Genomic DNA, 15,791 nt, shown 5'->3' with positions numbered 1-15,791 from the left:
ATGAGGTTGACAGAGATGGGGGAGAATAATGGGGTGAAGGGTACACGCATTAAGATACATTCTGCACATGTCGAATGAAATGTCGCATGACATGTTGAATTGAAACGCCTTGGTACAACTACTTAAAGATAATTTTTTAAAATACATTTTCTGGGTACATGGGATCAATTTAAGCCAATTATCTTATGTGACTGGATTAGGTGGTACCGTGGCCTGGTGCTGGCAAGTCACATTAAGGAGAATCCCTCGCTCTATCTGCTTCATGGAGAGTTTGGGCTCCGATGAAGTGGAATCATTTGTTGACCGAATGGAGGGTTCTATTAGCTATCAGAGGACACAGTCATAGGGGAAAAAAGCAGCCTAAAAACAAAGTCAACAATGAGGAAGACAGAAAAATGAAGAAAAACTTAGGAGTTCAGAAGTCCAATTTGTTTCTAATGAACCCTCCCCAAAATGCTTGCTTCTGTTTTTGTGTTTTATGAGACACTACTACTTCCTCAACTAATAAAAATATACCTCTTCCTAGTGGGTGTTCTCACTAAGTGAACTGGATAGCAAGTGTTCTCAGGGGTTGAATGTCAAAATACCTCATGACCACAACACTGTTAATGCTGCTTTGTTGACCTTCTAAATATGACTCATTCTTTTGTGCTTAGGAACAAAACGGCATCATCTCTTTGACATTTTCCCCAGTGCTTGTCAAGTCAGGCACCATGGATCCCAGCTTTGTTCTCTAACCCATTGCTTGTTTCTCAGTTAACAATTCTCGCTGCTAGGTTACATATCCATCTGTACATATCCATCTCTTTTAATGAAGTGTCACCTTCTGCCAGGACCTACTGTAGGGCCTGACCCCTGGTACTTAAGTAGTTAAAGCTGCCATTTATGTTCTGTAAGTACAGTACCCTAAAGAGCATAAACTCATGAATCTCACAAGAATGGAGGCAAATAAACACAAAGAACAATGTTCAACCTCCCTCATCCACAAAGAAACAAATAGCAAGCAAAGCAAACTGAAATACAGATAATTCTCCATGCTTGTATCTACAGGGTAAAACTGACATTCAGAACACAAATATTCTTTGATCATATAGTTGAGTTAGGTACTGGGAATTGTTTCCCATGGCTGTCTCTATATTCTTCCCAACAGTACAGGAAGTTTTACAAAGGCCAAGCACAGTGGCACACATCTATAATGCTAACACTTGGCAGGCAGATGTAGGAGAATCATCAAGACCAGTTAGAGCTATATCAAGATCCTACCTCAAAACAACAAAAAAGTTTCTAGCTGATAGCACCTACAATCCTAGCTCCTCAGAAGGCTATCTGAGGCTCACTGTCCAAAGCCAACCAGGAAAGTCCACGAGACCCTTGTCTCCAATAAACCACCAGAAAACCAGAAGTGGAGCTGTGACTTAATGCTGTAGAGCCCTGGCTTTGAGTACAAAAGCTCAGGGGCAACGTCCAGGCTCTGAGTTTAAGCCCCACAACCAACAACAACAAGAAGAAGTTTCCTCTTTTTGAGAGCTTTGGCAAGGCTGAATAGCTTGCCTAAGATCATGCAGTGGTGAAGAGAGACTGATTATTATGTTGCTTAAGAAAGTGACTGCTGATAATATTTAGACAATAACTGGTCTTCTGGAGGCCAATAATAGCGCTTGCTTCTTGAGTTCCTTTCACCCTCTGAACCATGGTGTCTTGGTGCCCAGGATCTTCATGCCCTGCCTCTATCTCTCAAAGGGGGATGCATGTCACTCCCAGGCCTATTCTTCTGTTTCATGACTCCAAGTCCTCATTCATCAAATAGCCATTGAATTTCTTCTATGTTACAGCTCTAAGCCAGGTGCTAGAGGCTGAAACAGAACAGACACAGCCTCTGTTTTCCTGAGTTTAAATTGTTAGCAAAGGAAGTGCAAGCCATAGGCAAGTGCTGTAGGCTGCAGATCCAGGATGCTCTAGCAACACCAAAGGTGAAATGTGAGCTTGTGCTGGAATCTGGGAGAGAAGCAGGACTGTTGATGATAAAGGAGCCAGAGAGCTCATTTTAGGTAATGGCATAGACTTACGGATGATATAGACACTTACACACTTGACAGGAATGGTCCTGCCAAATGCCTTTTCATTTTAATGGACAGAAACACATCAAGCCAAATGAGATTCCTCCTGTAAAGCCCTATTTCCAGCCAGTAGAATTCCTGATTCATCTAGAGCGTACAGGAAACTATCATCCTCCAATATCCACCTGCTGGTCCTGCCAAAGCCAGAGAACTAGCATCTGCTTAGAAAGGCCTTTCTAGGGTGTTGCTTGGTGCCTGTGTCTCTCCTCCTTTTCTCCCTTTATGACTAAGATACTTAACACACTGCAGTCTCAGGTCAATTCCTGGTGATGAATCCTTGTGTTCTAGTCTCTGCATCTGTCTTCCCAGACTCTGGGGGCCAAGTTTCCAGGCTCAGATTCTGACTACATCAGTGACCTAGATGACCTAGTGACTTCATCTGCCTGACCTAGAACAAACTTCTGGTCCTCTGTTTCCTCATCTGTACAAGAGGGGTACAGTAGTCCCAGGCACAAAGGGCTGTTGTAAGGATTAGTTGTTGACCTACCCCTGGTTAGAAGGTACATACTATAACAATATGCCTCTACTCTGTAACCACTGTCACCATATCCCTGCAATGGCCCAGAGGCCAGGTCTGACCAGCCCCAAATCAGTATGGGGTGATCAGATCAGGCTGCTCCTCACTGGGGGTGTAGTCACTGCTCATGGGGTGTTCAGGTTGCGATAACAAAATGCCACTGACTGAATGGCTGTTTGTAAAATACTGGAAACATATTCTTGAATGACGAGAGTCAAGATCAAGGTGCTAGCATCTTCTCTAGTGAGGACTCTCTCACTTAGAGACAGACAACTGTCTGTTCACATTGAACCCTCCACTTCAGAAAACTAAACTTGTACAAGGGCCTCAATTCTGCCCAGAAGTCCTCCATCATCGTCACTCCTCCCTGGGTACCACCTCTAAATGCCATCACTTGGTTGTTAAGTGTCAGTATGCAGATTTCACCATAAGGACACAATCCTTAGTCAGGTGCCTGTAGCTTGTCATTCTACCTACTCAGGAGGCTGACATCTGACAAGTGTGGTTCAAAGCCAGTCCAGGTAGGAAAGTCTGTGACCCTCTTTTCTCAAATTAACTTCAAAAAAAAAAGTCAGAAGTAGAGCACTAACTCCAGTAATAGAGAACAAGCCTGGAAAAAGCTAAAGGATAGCATCCAGGCCCTAACTTCAAGCCCTAGTACTGGCACACACACACACACACACACACACACACACACACACACACACACGCACTATAGCATGGTTAAATGCCAAGCCTTCCCTTCTGTTCTCAGCAAGTATATGGGATCACAACACACAGGTGCACGGGGGACATTTATTGAACGTTCTCAGTGCTCACTGTGCCAAGCTTTACATGTCACAGCGGCCCCAGAACGATTTCACTCATGTGAACCATCAAACCCAGTTGACATGTGTTGATCCATATCAGGGCTGATTGTGACTCTGCTCCCCTCGAATAGAGAAAGACACTGAGTCCCACAGAAGTCAAGCTCTTTCCCCCAAGGCCACACAGTCAGTGGGGGATAAAGGCACGGACTCAGTCTTGTGGATGTCAAAACCTCCTCAATTGTAAGCCTCTCTCTCTGAGCCTCTCTCTTCATCCTAGAGTGATGGGACGGAAGATTCTGGAGAACCTATCACCTGCCTAATCATTTCTTCCTCATGTTTCAGCCTCTACGCTGATTGAATTCACCATATGTGGAGATCTATTTCCTGCCTTGAGCCAGTTTGGCAGAGTCTAATATGGACAGAATGTTTCTAAAAATTAATTATGTCTTTCCAAATCCCAGGAAAGGTTCAAGTGTATGTGAGTGTTGAGTTTCACTTCAAAGTTCTAATTCTATTTCCTTTCATTATACTGACCTGACTGCACCTGGCCAGACCTCACCTGTTGGGAACAGAGAGCTGCCAAAGGCTTTATTTCCTCTTATCCACCTCTATCCCCACCCCTGCTAAGAGAACCAGCTGATGCTCAGGGTATCTGCCACCCAGGCCTTTGGCAGTGGGCACTGGCGTTGGCAGTCAATCTTTCTCCCCGTGGGAACAGGGCTAAGTCCCAAACAAAACTGTACTGTTGCCAGCATGGCTCCGAAGGGGGTGGGCACACCTGCTCCCCTCCCCTCCTCTCAGTGAATTCCTTCATAATCTCCTCCATGGGAAAGACCTCACTTTGATACCAAACTCAAAAGACCTTAGAAAAGAAAACGTTCTGACTACATGGAAATTTTAAAACTTCTATGTTAAGGAAAAGAAAACTTATCATAAGCTTCGAGTTAGTGGCTTCCTTGGGGAAATGAATGGGGGCACAGACAATGATCTCACCTATCCACCAGAAAAAGAGCACCCCCAAAACCAGGAAGACAGAGACCAAGAACCAAGAAGACAACTGGACAAAGTACATCACTGATGATGGGGGGAAATACAGATGCTCCTGAAAGGTGGAAAACCCATCAGTTTTAACCAGAGAAAGGAGAACTCCACTAAGATTCCACCTACCATTTATCAGATGGCCAAAAATCCCGACCTCAACCATACAGCTTTGCTCGGAAGCTGTGGGCAACAGGCACCCTTTCCCCTCCCACATGGGGGACCATTTGATAGATTCAACTGAGACCCAAATGTCCTTACTCCAGCAGCCTCACATGTGAGAATGGGTCCTTCAGCTGCCTCTAGATGCAATGAACTGATGTGCACACACAGAGAGCCATTGGTGGCAGACTACAACAGCAGAAGTTTGCTAAAGGCCCAGGTAGCCACTTGATTATGACAACGGATACTAAACTACTATAAAAACAGATTAAGACGAATAAAAATGTGGATGCTCTATGTATTCTTACTGATATGCCACACTCCTGGGTTGATAATTAAGTCAAAGAAGCAAGTCCCAGCATAATGCATGTAGTGTACCATATATATATATATATATATATATATATATATATATATATTTGTGTGTGTGTGTAAGAAAATGGTAAACAGAAACACTTATTTCCTTTTGGGGGGGGAGTACTTGGTTTGTACTCAGGACCTTGAACTTGTGAGTCACTCTGTCACTTGAGTCATGCCTCCAACTCCCTTTGATGTAGGTTAGTTTCGAGGTAGGGTCTCTTACTGTGTTCCAGGGCCAACCTCAACTGCTCTCTTACTTGTGCATCCTTGTGTTGTTGTCGGAAATGACAGGCCCACTGTGCATAGCCATTGGTAGAATCTCAGGAACTCCCCCAAGGCACCATCTTGGCCTGGACTGATTTCACATCTTAATTCCCAATCTCTGTCTTCCTAAGTAGCCAGGATTATAGTCTTGAGCCAATGTGCTTGACACATACATATTTTCACTGGAAGAATATCTAATAAAACAATATGAGTTTTTGGTCCTGGGAAGTTAGAGTGGGACAAAGAATGGGAGAAGGAAGCTAGAGTGCAAGATTCCTCAATGAGTTCTTTTTAAAGCATGCTGCGTCTTGGAATATATGAATGTAGCCAAGCACTGTTGGCTTGTGCCTGTAATCCTAGCTATTCAGAAGGTAGAGATTTGAGAATCAGAGTTCAAAGCCAGCTCAGGCAGTCAAATCTGAGAAACTCTTATCTCTAACTAGCCTCTCTGAAGCTGGAGTTGACTCAAGTGTTAGAGTAGCAGCCTTGATAGGAAAAAGCCAAGCAAAAACACGAGCACATGGTCCTGAGTTCAAGCCCCAACGCGCGCGCTCGCCCACACACACACACCAGTCTTCCTCTGTTGGATACTGGTGAGATGATACATGCTGTCTCTTCCTCTCATGGAACTGTGAACCCCACTGTAACGGAGGGAGGAATAATAGAGGGGCTATGGAAGGGGCTGAGCATTCAAATGAGGGAGCACTTCATTCTTCAGGAAAGCAGAAAGTGGGCTGGAGAGGCTAAGACAGAACGGACCTCAGGGGTGAGTAGACAGCCCTGACAATACAATAGAGGCAGAGGAGGCAATCCAAGGAGCCTATGGCGAGGTGTCTTGAATCCTAACTCACACCCAGACACCAGCCAGAACTAGGCCTACAGCAGACACTAGATAAAGACTACGAATGCTTTGTCTAATAATGCTTAAAGCACCTATTTAGCAGTGAGGCACAAAGGGAAGCGAGCTGGCTGGGGAATAAAGTGAGATCCTATCTTGAAAATAACCAATGTTGAAAGGGATGGGCAGAGTGGCCTCAGTGGGAGGGCGCTTGCCTAGTAAATCTCTTGAGTTCCAAATCCCAGTACCACCAAAAAGGGGGTAGGGAGGCTATAGAGAAAGAACTTCCTTAGTGTACACAGCATCACAAAAAAGCAAGTGAATAGAATAAAAGTAACTTGGCTGGGAGATTGGCCTAGTGGTAGAGTGCTTGCCTAGCATGCATGAAGACCCGGGTTCAATTCCTCGGTACCACATACATAGAAAAAAGCCAGAAGTGGTGCTGAGGCTCAAGTGGTAGAGCTCTAGCCTTGAGAAAGTCCAAGGACAGTGCTCAGGCCCTGAGCTCAAGCCCAGGACTGGCAAAAAAAAAAAGTAACTTAAATAGAATATAAGCAATTTAGGAGGGCTTTCCTTGTAAAACTCTATCCTGTATCTAAGTCACTTCCTCGGCTCAAGGAGCTCAAGCCAGTTTCCCAGCTGCTGCAGGCAAGGAGAGCCTCTCCACTGTGAACGTCCTCATCTTCCTCCTCTCTTTTTCTCCCCAGTAAATAAGGCCCGCTACTCCCTTCGTCTCTCCCCTCCCCACCCCCAAACCCCTCAATTTATAAGCTTAACTACATTTCCTCTTCTCTGGAACCCTTTTTATAAAGTTACAAGACTCTAAACTGGATAATGTACTCAGACATACTAAGTGAGCTGAATGGTGGAGAGATGGAAAACTTCCACCTGTAGAACCCGGAAATGGGATACTATTTTGACAATATCACAGTGAGTCAAGTTACATTGTGACCATGGTGACTTTAGGTTTCCGGTGCCATTACGCCATTGAGTTCAAACTTTACTGTGCTATGAATATCCTCCGTCCTCTCACCCTGGACAGTGGACCAGTCAGGAGGGGAGAGGCTGGGGCGGGGAGAAGGGGGCATTCAGAAGAAGACAGAGACGAAGGGGACATTCAGAATAAGTCAGAGGAAGAAGGGAACATTCAGGAAAAAAGATGAGATGGCAAGGCAAGGAGTAGGGAAGGACAAGGCACATGCAGAGCAGGCCCACACAGCCACAGCAAACATGCACGCATGCTCACTGCACTCCTACCTCTCCAGAAAAAAAAGGGAACTCCCTGGTGCTTGCCTAGGAGAAAGAATGAGGCTGGAATCATTTGATTTTGATATTGGGAAAATGATGACTTGATGCCTAGAGGGCTGACCTAGGTCTGACATTCTCAAAAGAACCACGGATCCTGAAGAACGCTCCAGGTCTCTGTTCCTTGGCCCTCTGATTTCCTCTCTCTTACAGCCTCATCTGACAACCCCATCTCCTCAGAAGTGTCCTCCTGGACTCCAGAGCCCCAACATTGACCTTTTGAAAACCTTACTCTGTGTTGTCACCCTTCCAGCCAGCTCCTTCAATGACACTGACTCATCAAGTTCCAAACCCTGTTTGGAACTCAAGACCCTCATCTGGGGGGCCAAACTCACATTTCCAGTCCTGTTTCCAGAAACTCTTCAACCTTTTTTTTCTCAAGGCTATCTGGAAAACTCACCAGACTCAACTGGCTTCTCCTGACTTTCTGCCTGCCACTACTTTATCATGGTGGTAAGAATGATGGGGACTCCTTGGAGCAAATGCCACCTTCCCTGAGATGCTTTCCCTGGTTATGTTCCAACCTTGTGATCTCTTCCAGACATCAACCTACATGACTGACTAACCATCCAGAAGTCTAGTTAAAATGTGGAAAACGTTTCAGTACATCTCCAGTGGAACCAAGATTCTCCGTCTGGCCAGCTTCCATGGAGGTATATGCCAGCATCCACACTTGTCAAAGTCTTAGGAATACCTTATATCTAAACAATGAGATTTAAGACAATTATCTTCTTTCCTCATTAGGTTCTCTAAGTCTATGCACACTTAGCTTTAAGAGCTGGGAAACCTATGTTTTAAAATACAACCTTTAGGCTTTGAAAATAAACACAACATGAAAACTGAATCCTCTTTATTCTTTTATTCATTATTCCAGGTAGCAGGCAGGCGCAGCCCATGTTCTAAACTGCATGGACATTGATATCTGTGTAATCTTAGCAAATCGTCACTTCTTTTGCTATAAATACCAGTGATCCAATCAAGGGGATAATTATCTGATTGGATTTTTTTAAAGTTAGAATTAAAATAAACCTCGGGGTCAGGGGTATAGCTTGGCGGTGGATTTCTTACCTAGCCCTAAGTTCAGGCCCAGTACTGCAAAAATTTTAAAAATGTGCATATATATAATTTTATATACTTATATAACTAGATAGCTTTTCTGAGAACCAACAATGGCTAAAAGGAAATCAAGAAAATAATTCCATACATAATAGCTGCACAAAAACTTAACTAAGGATGGGAAAGACCTCTATGATAAAAAAAAAAAAACAACAACTGTTAAACCCTGGAGAAAAAAATATTGAAGCAGATACCAGAAGATGAAAAACCTACATAGTTATGAATTGTTAAAAATATCGTGAACAGGGGCCGGGAGTCTGGCCTAGTGGTAGAGTGCTTGCCTAGCATGCACTAAGACCCAGGTTCGATTCCTCAGTACCTCAAATACATAGCAAAAAGCCGGAAGTGGTGCTGAGGCTCAAGTGGTAGAGTGCTAGAAAGTCCAAGGACAGTGCTCAAGCCCTGAGCTCAAGCCCAGGACTGGCAAAAAAAAAATACTAAAAACAACCAATACAGTCAATACCATAACCATCAAAATCCTGATGTCATTCTTCACAGAATTAGAAAACTTAATATGGAAGCACGAAAGACTCTGAGTAGCCAGAGCAATCTTGAGTATCACAAGAACAGTGCTAGAGATATCACAATACCAGACTTCAAGTTATACAAGTGAGCCATAACAAAAATAGCTTGGAACTAGCACAAAAATAGACCTAAAGACCAACAGACTATCACAGAAGATCCGGAAACATGCCCACATAGCTACAGTTATCTGATGTTTGAAAAAGGAGCCAAAAACCTATGCTGTAATAAAGACAGTCTCCCCAACAAATATGTGTTGGGAAAACTGGATATCCACATATAGAAGACGGAGACTAGATCCCTATATCTTATCTTGTATAAAAATCAACCCAAACAACGGGCACTAGTGGCTCACGCCCATAATACTTCCAACCTTAGGAGGCTGAGATCTGAGTCCAATTCAGCTCAGTTAGAAATGTCTGTGAGACTCTTATCTCCAAGGAACCACCAGAAAACTGGAAGTGGAGCTGTGGCTCAAAGTGATACAGCACTAGCCGTGAGCAAAAGAGCTCAGGAAACCTAGGGACTTCTAGGCCCTGAGTTCAAGCCCTATGTCTGACACACATACACACACACACACACACCCAAATGAATCCTGGATATTAATGTAAGACTAGAAACTTTGAATCTTAGGGAAAATATGTAATGATACATAAACAACTATTCTTAACTTGGAATCTACAAAGGAATACAATAAAAAGATAATACACCCAGAGAGTACATAAGCAAAGGAAAAAAAATCCCTAGAATCAACAAACAACTCCATATTATACATATACAGATCACACACACATACACACACACACACACACACACACACACACACACACACACAGATAGAGAGAAAGAGAGAGACAGAAGGTGAAAGAGAACTCCAACACCAAAAGAACAAATAATCCAATTAATAAATGAGCAAGTGAATGAAACACAATTCTCAGAAGTACCAGCTACTAATAGCTACAGAAAGAAACGTTCAACATCTTCAGCCATGATAGAAATGCAGATCAGGGGGCCGGGAGTTTGGCCTAGTGGTTAAAGTGCTTGCCTAGCATGCATGAAGACCCGGGTTCGATTCCTCGGTACCACATACATAGATAAAAGCCAGAAGTGGTGCTGAGGCTCAAGAGGTAGAGCTCTATCCTTGAGAAAGTCCAAGGACAGTGCTCAGGCCCTGAGCTCAAGCCCAGGACTGGCAAAAAAAAAAAAAAAGAAATGCAGATCAGAACCATATTGAGATTCCATCTCACCCCAGTCAGAATGGAATCATCATGGCAACAAACAACTACAAATGCTGGTGAGGATGTAAGGGAAATCAAACTCGTACACACTGGTGGTGGGAAGTGAAATAAGTCCAGCCTCTGTGTAAAGTAACACAGTCTTTCCTCAAGAACTACAAATATAGCTACCATATTACCCTGCTACCTATCCTTGGGAATATACCTGAAGAAATGCAAGCATAAAAGAGAGACACCTGCACAGCCATGTTTATGGTAGCACTATTTGTAATAGCAAGCTATGGAACCAGCCTATGTGGTGAACAGCCAGTGACAAAGAAAATGGCATGTGATTCAACTATAAAAAATAAAATTGTATCCTTTGCAGCAAAATGGATGGAACCAGAGATCATCATGCTAAACAATCTAAACCTAAAAACAATTATAATATGCTATGATTATAAAAAGGAGATGGGTTGTTGGAGGAATCATCAGGTGGGAAAAGGAGAAGAGATGATAAAAAAAAGAACAGGATGACAAGACTATGTATTACAGAGGAACAGTATATGTATATGAAAATAGTACAATTAAACTGCTAAAAAAAAGGAGCAACAAGGATGTTAAAAAGTAGTAATATTAAAGTATAATAAATGCATATTATAAAGTCAGAGGCCACAAACTCAAGTATTTCTTTCTGAGCATAAAATATATGTCTGAAATCAAGCCTTTACATTTACATTTTAAAAATCACATTAAAATACATACCCAACAGAGTGAAAAAGGAGCCCATGAAATGAAAGAAAAGATTAGTAAGTCATATGTCAATAGTAAATCGATCTCCAGAATACACAAAGAAACCCTACCTGATAAAAATTTAGCAAAGGAGACCTATGGCCACCTAATCTTTGACAGGGAGCCAAAAAAATAGAATGGAAGAAAGACAGCCTCTTCAACAAGTGGTGCTGGCAGAACTGGTTAAGCACCTGCAGAAAACTAAAGTTGGATCCTTCTTTGTCACCCTGCACTAGAATTAACTCCAAATGGATCAAAGACCTCGAGGTAAAAGCCGACACATTGAAAACTTTACAAGAAGGAATAGGAGATACACTAGGCCTCCTTGGCACAGGTCGAAACTTTCTTAATAAGGACCAAGAATCACAACAAATCAGAGAAAGGCTGGATAAGTGGGACTGCATTAAACTGCAGAGCTTCTCTATGGCAAAGGACATAGCTAGTAAATTAATTAGGAAGCCTACAAAATGGGAGAAGATCTTCACTAACCATACAACGGACAAAGGCCTCATATCTAAAATATATCAACAGCTCAAAAAATTGAATCACTACAAAACTAATCTCCAAAGTAACAACCATCCCATTAAAAGGTGGGCCAAAGAGAGTCTTCTCTGAAGAAGAAACAAAAATGGCCTATAGACACATGAAGAAATGCTCAACATCTCTGGTCTTAAAAGAAATGCAAATCAAAACAACTCTAAGATTCCACCTCACTCCAGTTAGAATGGCCAGGATCAAGAAAACTAATAACAACAGATGCTGGAGGGAATGTGGCCAGGAGGGAACACTACTTCACTGTTGGTGGGAGTGCAAACTCGTTCAACCACTGTGGAAAGCAGTATGGCAGTTCCTCAAAAGACTAAACATAGAACTCCCCTATGACCCAGCAATTCCAATACTTGGCATTTACCCAATTGTCCAGAAACAAGGACATACTAAATCCACTAGCACAACGATGTTCATTGCAGCACTATTTACCATAGCAAAGATATGGAACCAACCCAGATGTCTCTCAGTTAATGAGTGGATCAACAAGATGTGGTATTTGTACACAATGGAATTCTATGCTGCTGTCAGAAAGAATGACATCGCCCCATTCATTAGGAAATGGAAAGACTTAGAAAAAATCATATTAAGTGAAGTAAGCCAGACTCAAAGGAACATAGGCTCAATGGTTTCCCTCATTTGTCATAATCAGTAGAAACCTTGGGCTTTCCTAGCAGAGATTTGCAATAGAGCAAAACCTAGATACATAAGGTCATACAGTATGACGCTAAATGAAAGGACCTCTAGGATATAGAAACATAAGCCATATAATGAATGATTGTTGTTAAGGTACTATGTTATCTCTCATCTCTTTTGCTGTCCCTTAGTTATCTCATATTGTTACAGTATCTCACTTTGTTACCTTTTATATTGGATATATTTGTATTTGGTTATTTGAAATTGGATAGGGAATGGGGGAAAACAAGATGAGGAGTGGAGGTAGGGGGGAGGGAAATGGGGACATGAGAAAGGGTATCAATATGTGTGAAGTAATGCACCTTCTATCTGGTGAATATAATGTAATCCTTCTATTAATTACAATAAAAATATATGAAAAAAATTGGCAAAGGACATTTCTCCAAAGAAGATAAATAAATGGTCAATAAAAGATACCCAATGAACTTTTCGTTAGGAAGCTCAAATTAAACATACAATGAGATACCACATTATACTCTTTGAGATAACTTATAAAACAGAATAGAGCAAGGGATGGGAAGGATATGGAGAATCTGGAACTTCTTTGTTGTTGCTAGTAGGTATAGGAAATGCTGTAACCATTGCGGGATACAGATTTACCTTTTCTCAATAAGTGAAATATTCAATGGTCTAATCATCTTAATGGTGGACAGGATCCAAGAAGAACTGTAAGACAGGATTTGAACAGATGCTTGCATCTGTATGTTCACAGTAGTATTTGTATACACAATGATCAAGGGGAAGGAGCAATCCAGGGTTCATCAAGAAATGAATGGACAAAGAAAATGGAATACATGCATACGACACATTATCAGCAAAACCCTGTAAAGCAAAGGCCATTCTGTTCTTTCTACAGTATAACATGGGTCAACTTGAAGTTAACAAACCAGTTACAGGAAGACAAATGCTACATGAGTCCCCTTATTCCCATAAGTAATAATTCACTTATTCCTTAGAGTAGTCAAAGTTATGGAGATAGAACCATAGTTGTTGGGGACTGGAGAGAGAGAGAGAGAATGGGGATTTAATCCATGCAGTGTTTCATTTATCAAAGATGAAAACATATTCAGAGCTGGTTAGTGATGATGGTCAAATAGCAAGGTGAATGGACTTAATGTTAGGGAATACACACTAAAAATGGTTAAATTGTAAAGTTTTATATTATGTATATTTTACCACAAGAACACAAAACTTAAAAACCAGAATGTTCAAATATTTGGAACATCTTAAATATCCATTCATATTTAAATAAGCATGCAAATTGTGTGCAGTCATACATTAAAATACCATACAGCACAGAACAAGAACTATGACCGTGTGTAACAGCAAGGATGAATTACAAAGATGTTAGTTTGGTGGAGGAAAAAAGCCACATACAGCTGGGTGGTAGTGGCTCCTGCCTGTAATCTTAGCTACTCAGGAGGCTGAGATCCGAGAATCATGGTTCAAAGCCTACCCAGGCAGGGAAAGGCTGTGAGACCCATCTCTAATTAATCACCAGAAGGCCGTGGCTCAAGTGATAGAGCACCAGTTTTGAACACAAAAGCTCAAGAGACAGGGTCCAGACCCCAAGTTTGAGTCCTAGGATCAGCATGTGAGCACACATACACACACACACACACACACACACACACACGATATAGCATCCACAATTCCTTATAAAGTTTCAAAAACAAGTAAAACCACTTACAGTATTAAAAGGCAAGACAGTAGTCATTGACAATGAAGAGAGACACAAGAAGCTGGGAAATATTATATACATATATATTCATATGTACATATATTCAGTTTATCTCAATTTTATAAAAGGCAGCAGAACATGAATGATAGATAGGCTGGCGGTGCCAGAGGGAAGCTGTCCCTGTTTAGCACACACATAGGGGCTTGTGGAGGTAACAAGTCCCAGGCTAGGACTTGGAGGAAGCCATGTACTTTATCAACTAAAGATCCTTCTGATCCGTTAGAAATGACCTTTGTAATAAGAACATCTCACTTCCTTTCTTTTTTTAGTGCTTAAGACACAAACATTAGTCCAAGTCCCCGGGAAGGCCATCAACAGAGATTCCCATCTGGGGTTGACCCCCCATCTCTAGTCCAAAGAAGATATGATGACCTTTCAGTGGCAAGGCCATTCATGAGCTTACTTCAATGGTGAACATGGAGAAGGGTATTTTACCACTAGGTCCTCACTTGCCCAAATAGAATGTCATTGTAATAGCCTGTGGGAGACAAGCCTGCCAGATCCCCAGAAGGTCCTGTCAACAGGAAAGGCAGTGACCTTGATTTCCATGCCCATGTGACTGGATTGTACTTCCTTTGCACAACCTTACAGGGTGTGTCCGGAGTGTTTTTGTGAAGGATTGGAGAGGGTCTTGTTTCAGGTGGCTTGGCCCAGCCTCGTAATCCAGCCATACCACCCTCCCCTCAGGGATGTCAGGAAGGAATTCCAAGCACTTACTTTCATCATTAGACACATTCCCCAGAGATGTGTGGCTGGAATAGCGTTTGTTTTCACTTTCATTGAGACATCTTTCAATCCAGCTCTCTAAAACAAAACAAAAAAACACAAAGGAATCACAGAGGTGCCACAATTATGGGAAGACAGGAACCCCGGGACTCATCCATGTGCCTGGGACCTCAGCCCAGGCTGGAATTGGACCATACATGAAGCTCCATGAACACCATTGTTCAGGAGGTTTTGCTGTGTAGTTTGGGTGTCATGTGGCCAGCCATCTGGCACCCTACTTGAGTAATTTGTTGGTCAAAGTCTACCAATTCTGGAATACCTTTAATCTGCCAACTGAGGATTGACTACCTTTCTTTGCCAAGAAAACATACTCCCTGAGAAGTAACTGGGAAAACTAATATCAATCAACTGAACCATTACCGAGGATTTGCAAACTTGTGTACCAACAGCAGAACCTTATCTTACAGTGAAAACAAGACAAAAGAAATGGGCCAGGAGTTTGGCCTAGTGGTTAAAGTGCTTGCCTAGCATGCATGAAGACCCGGGTTCGATTCCTCGGTACCATATATAGAAAAAAGCCGGAAGTGGTGCTGAGGCTCAAGTGGTAGAGCTCTAGCCTTGAGAAAGTCCAAGGACAGTGCTCAGGCCCTGAGCTCAAGCCCAGAACTGGCAAAAAAAAAAAAAAAGACAAAAGAAAAACAATCTAAAACTTTGGGGAATCAAGTGTCAGTGGAGAAGGAGGACAAGAAATCTGGCAGTCACCTCTCTGTCCAATGATGACTCCTACAAAGTGCTCTTCTAAGAGAGCAAAAAACAGCTGTATAACACTTTCTAAATCCAGAAGTTCCTAGGTGCTGGTGGCTCACACCTGTAATCCTAACTACATGAGAGGATGTGATAAAAGTATCCCAAGTTAAAGACAACCTGAGCAGGAAAGTCCATGATACTCTTATCTCCAGCCACCAAAAAGCCAGAAGTGGAGGTCTGGCTCAAGTGGTAGAACACCAGCTGTGAGCAAAATAGTGGCT

The 15,791-nt window shown here is 42.4% G+C and overlaps 1 protein-coding gene across 2 annotated transcripts in view; it reads right to left on the bottom strand.

Moving 5' to 3' along the window:
- The window catches only part of Rfx4 (regulatory factor X4), a 129,692-nt gene that overhangs the window by 92,909 nt on the left and 20,992 nt on the right, over positions 1 to 15,791 (bottom strand). For both annotated transcript variants that reach the window (XM_090328565.1, XM_090328566.1), the window contains exon 2: positions 14,755 to 14,841. In XM_090328565.1, the coding sequence (XP_090184691.1) occupies positions 14,755 to 14,841 (87 nt within the window). The remainder of the gene's footprint in view (positions 1 to 14,754; positions 14,842 to 15,791) is intronic.

The sequence above is a fragment of the Megascapheus bottae genome, chromosome 2 (genome assembly GCF_031878675.1).
Source record: "Megascapheus bottae isolate mThoBot1 chromosome 2, mThoBot2.hap1, whole genome shotgun sequence".
Classification (NCBI taxonomy): domain Eukaryota; kingdom Metazoa; phylum Chordata; class Mammalia; order Rodentia; family Geomyidae; genus Megascapheus; species Megascapheus bottae.
Note: the sequence above shows the minus strand (reverse complement) of the source record. Positions and strands in the feature narration are given on the sequence as shown.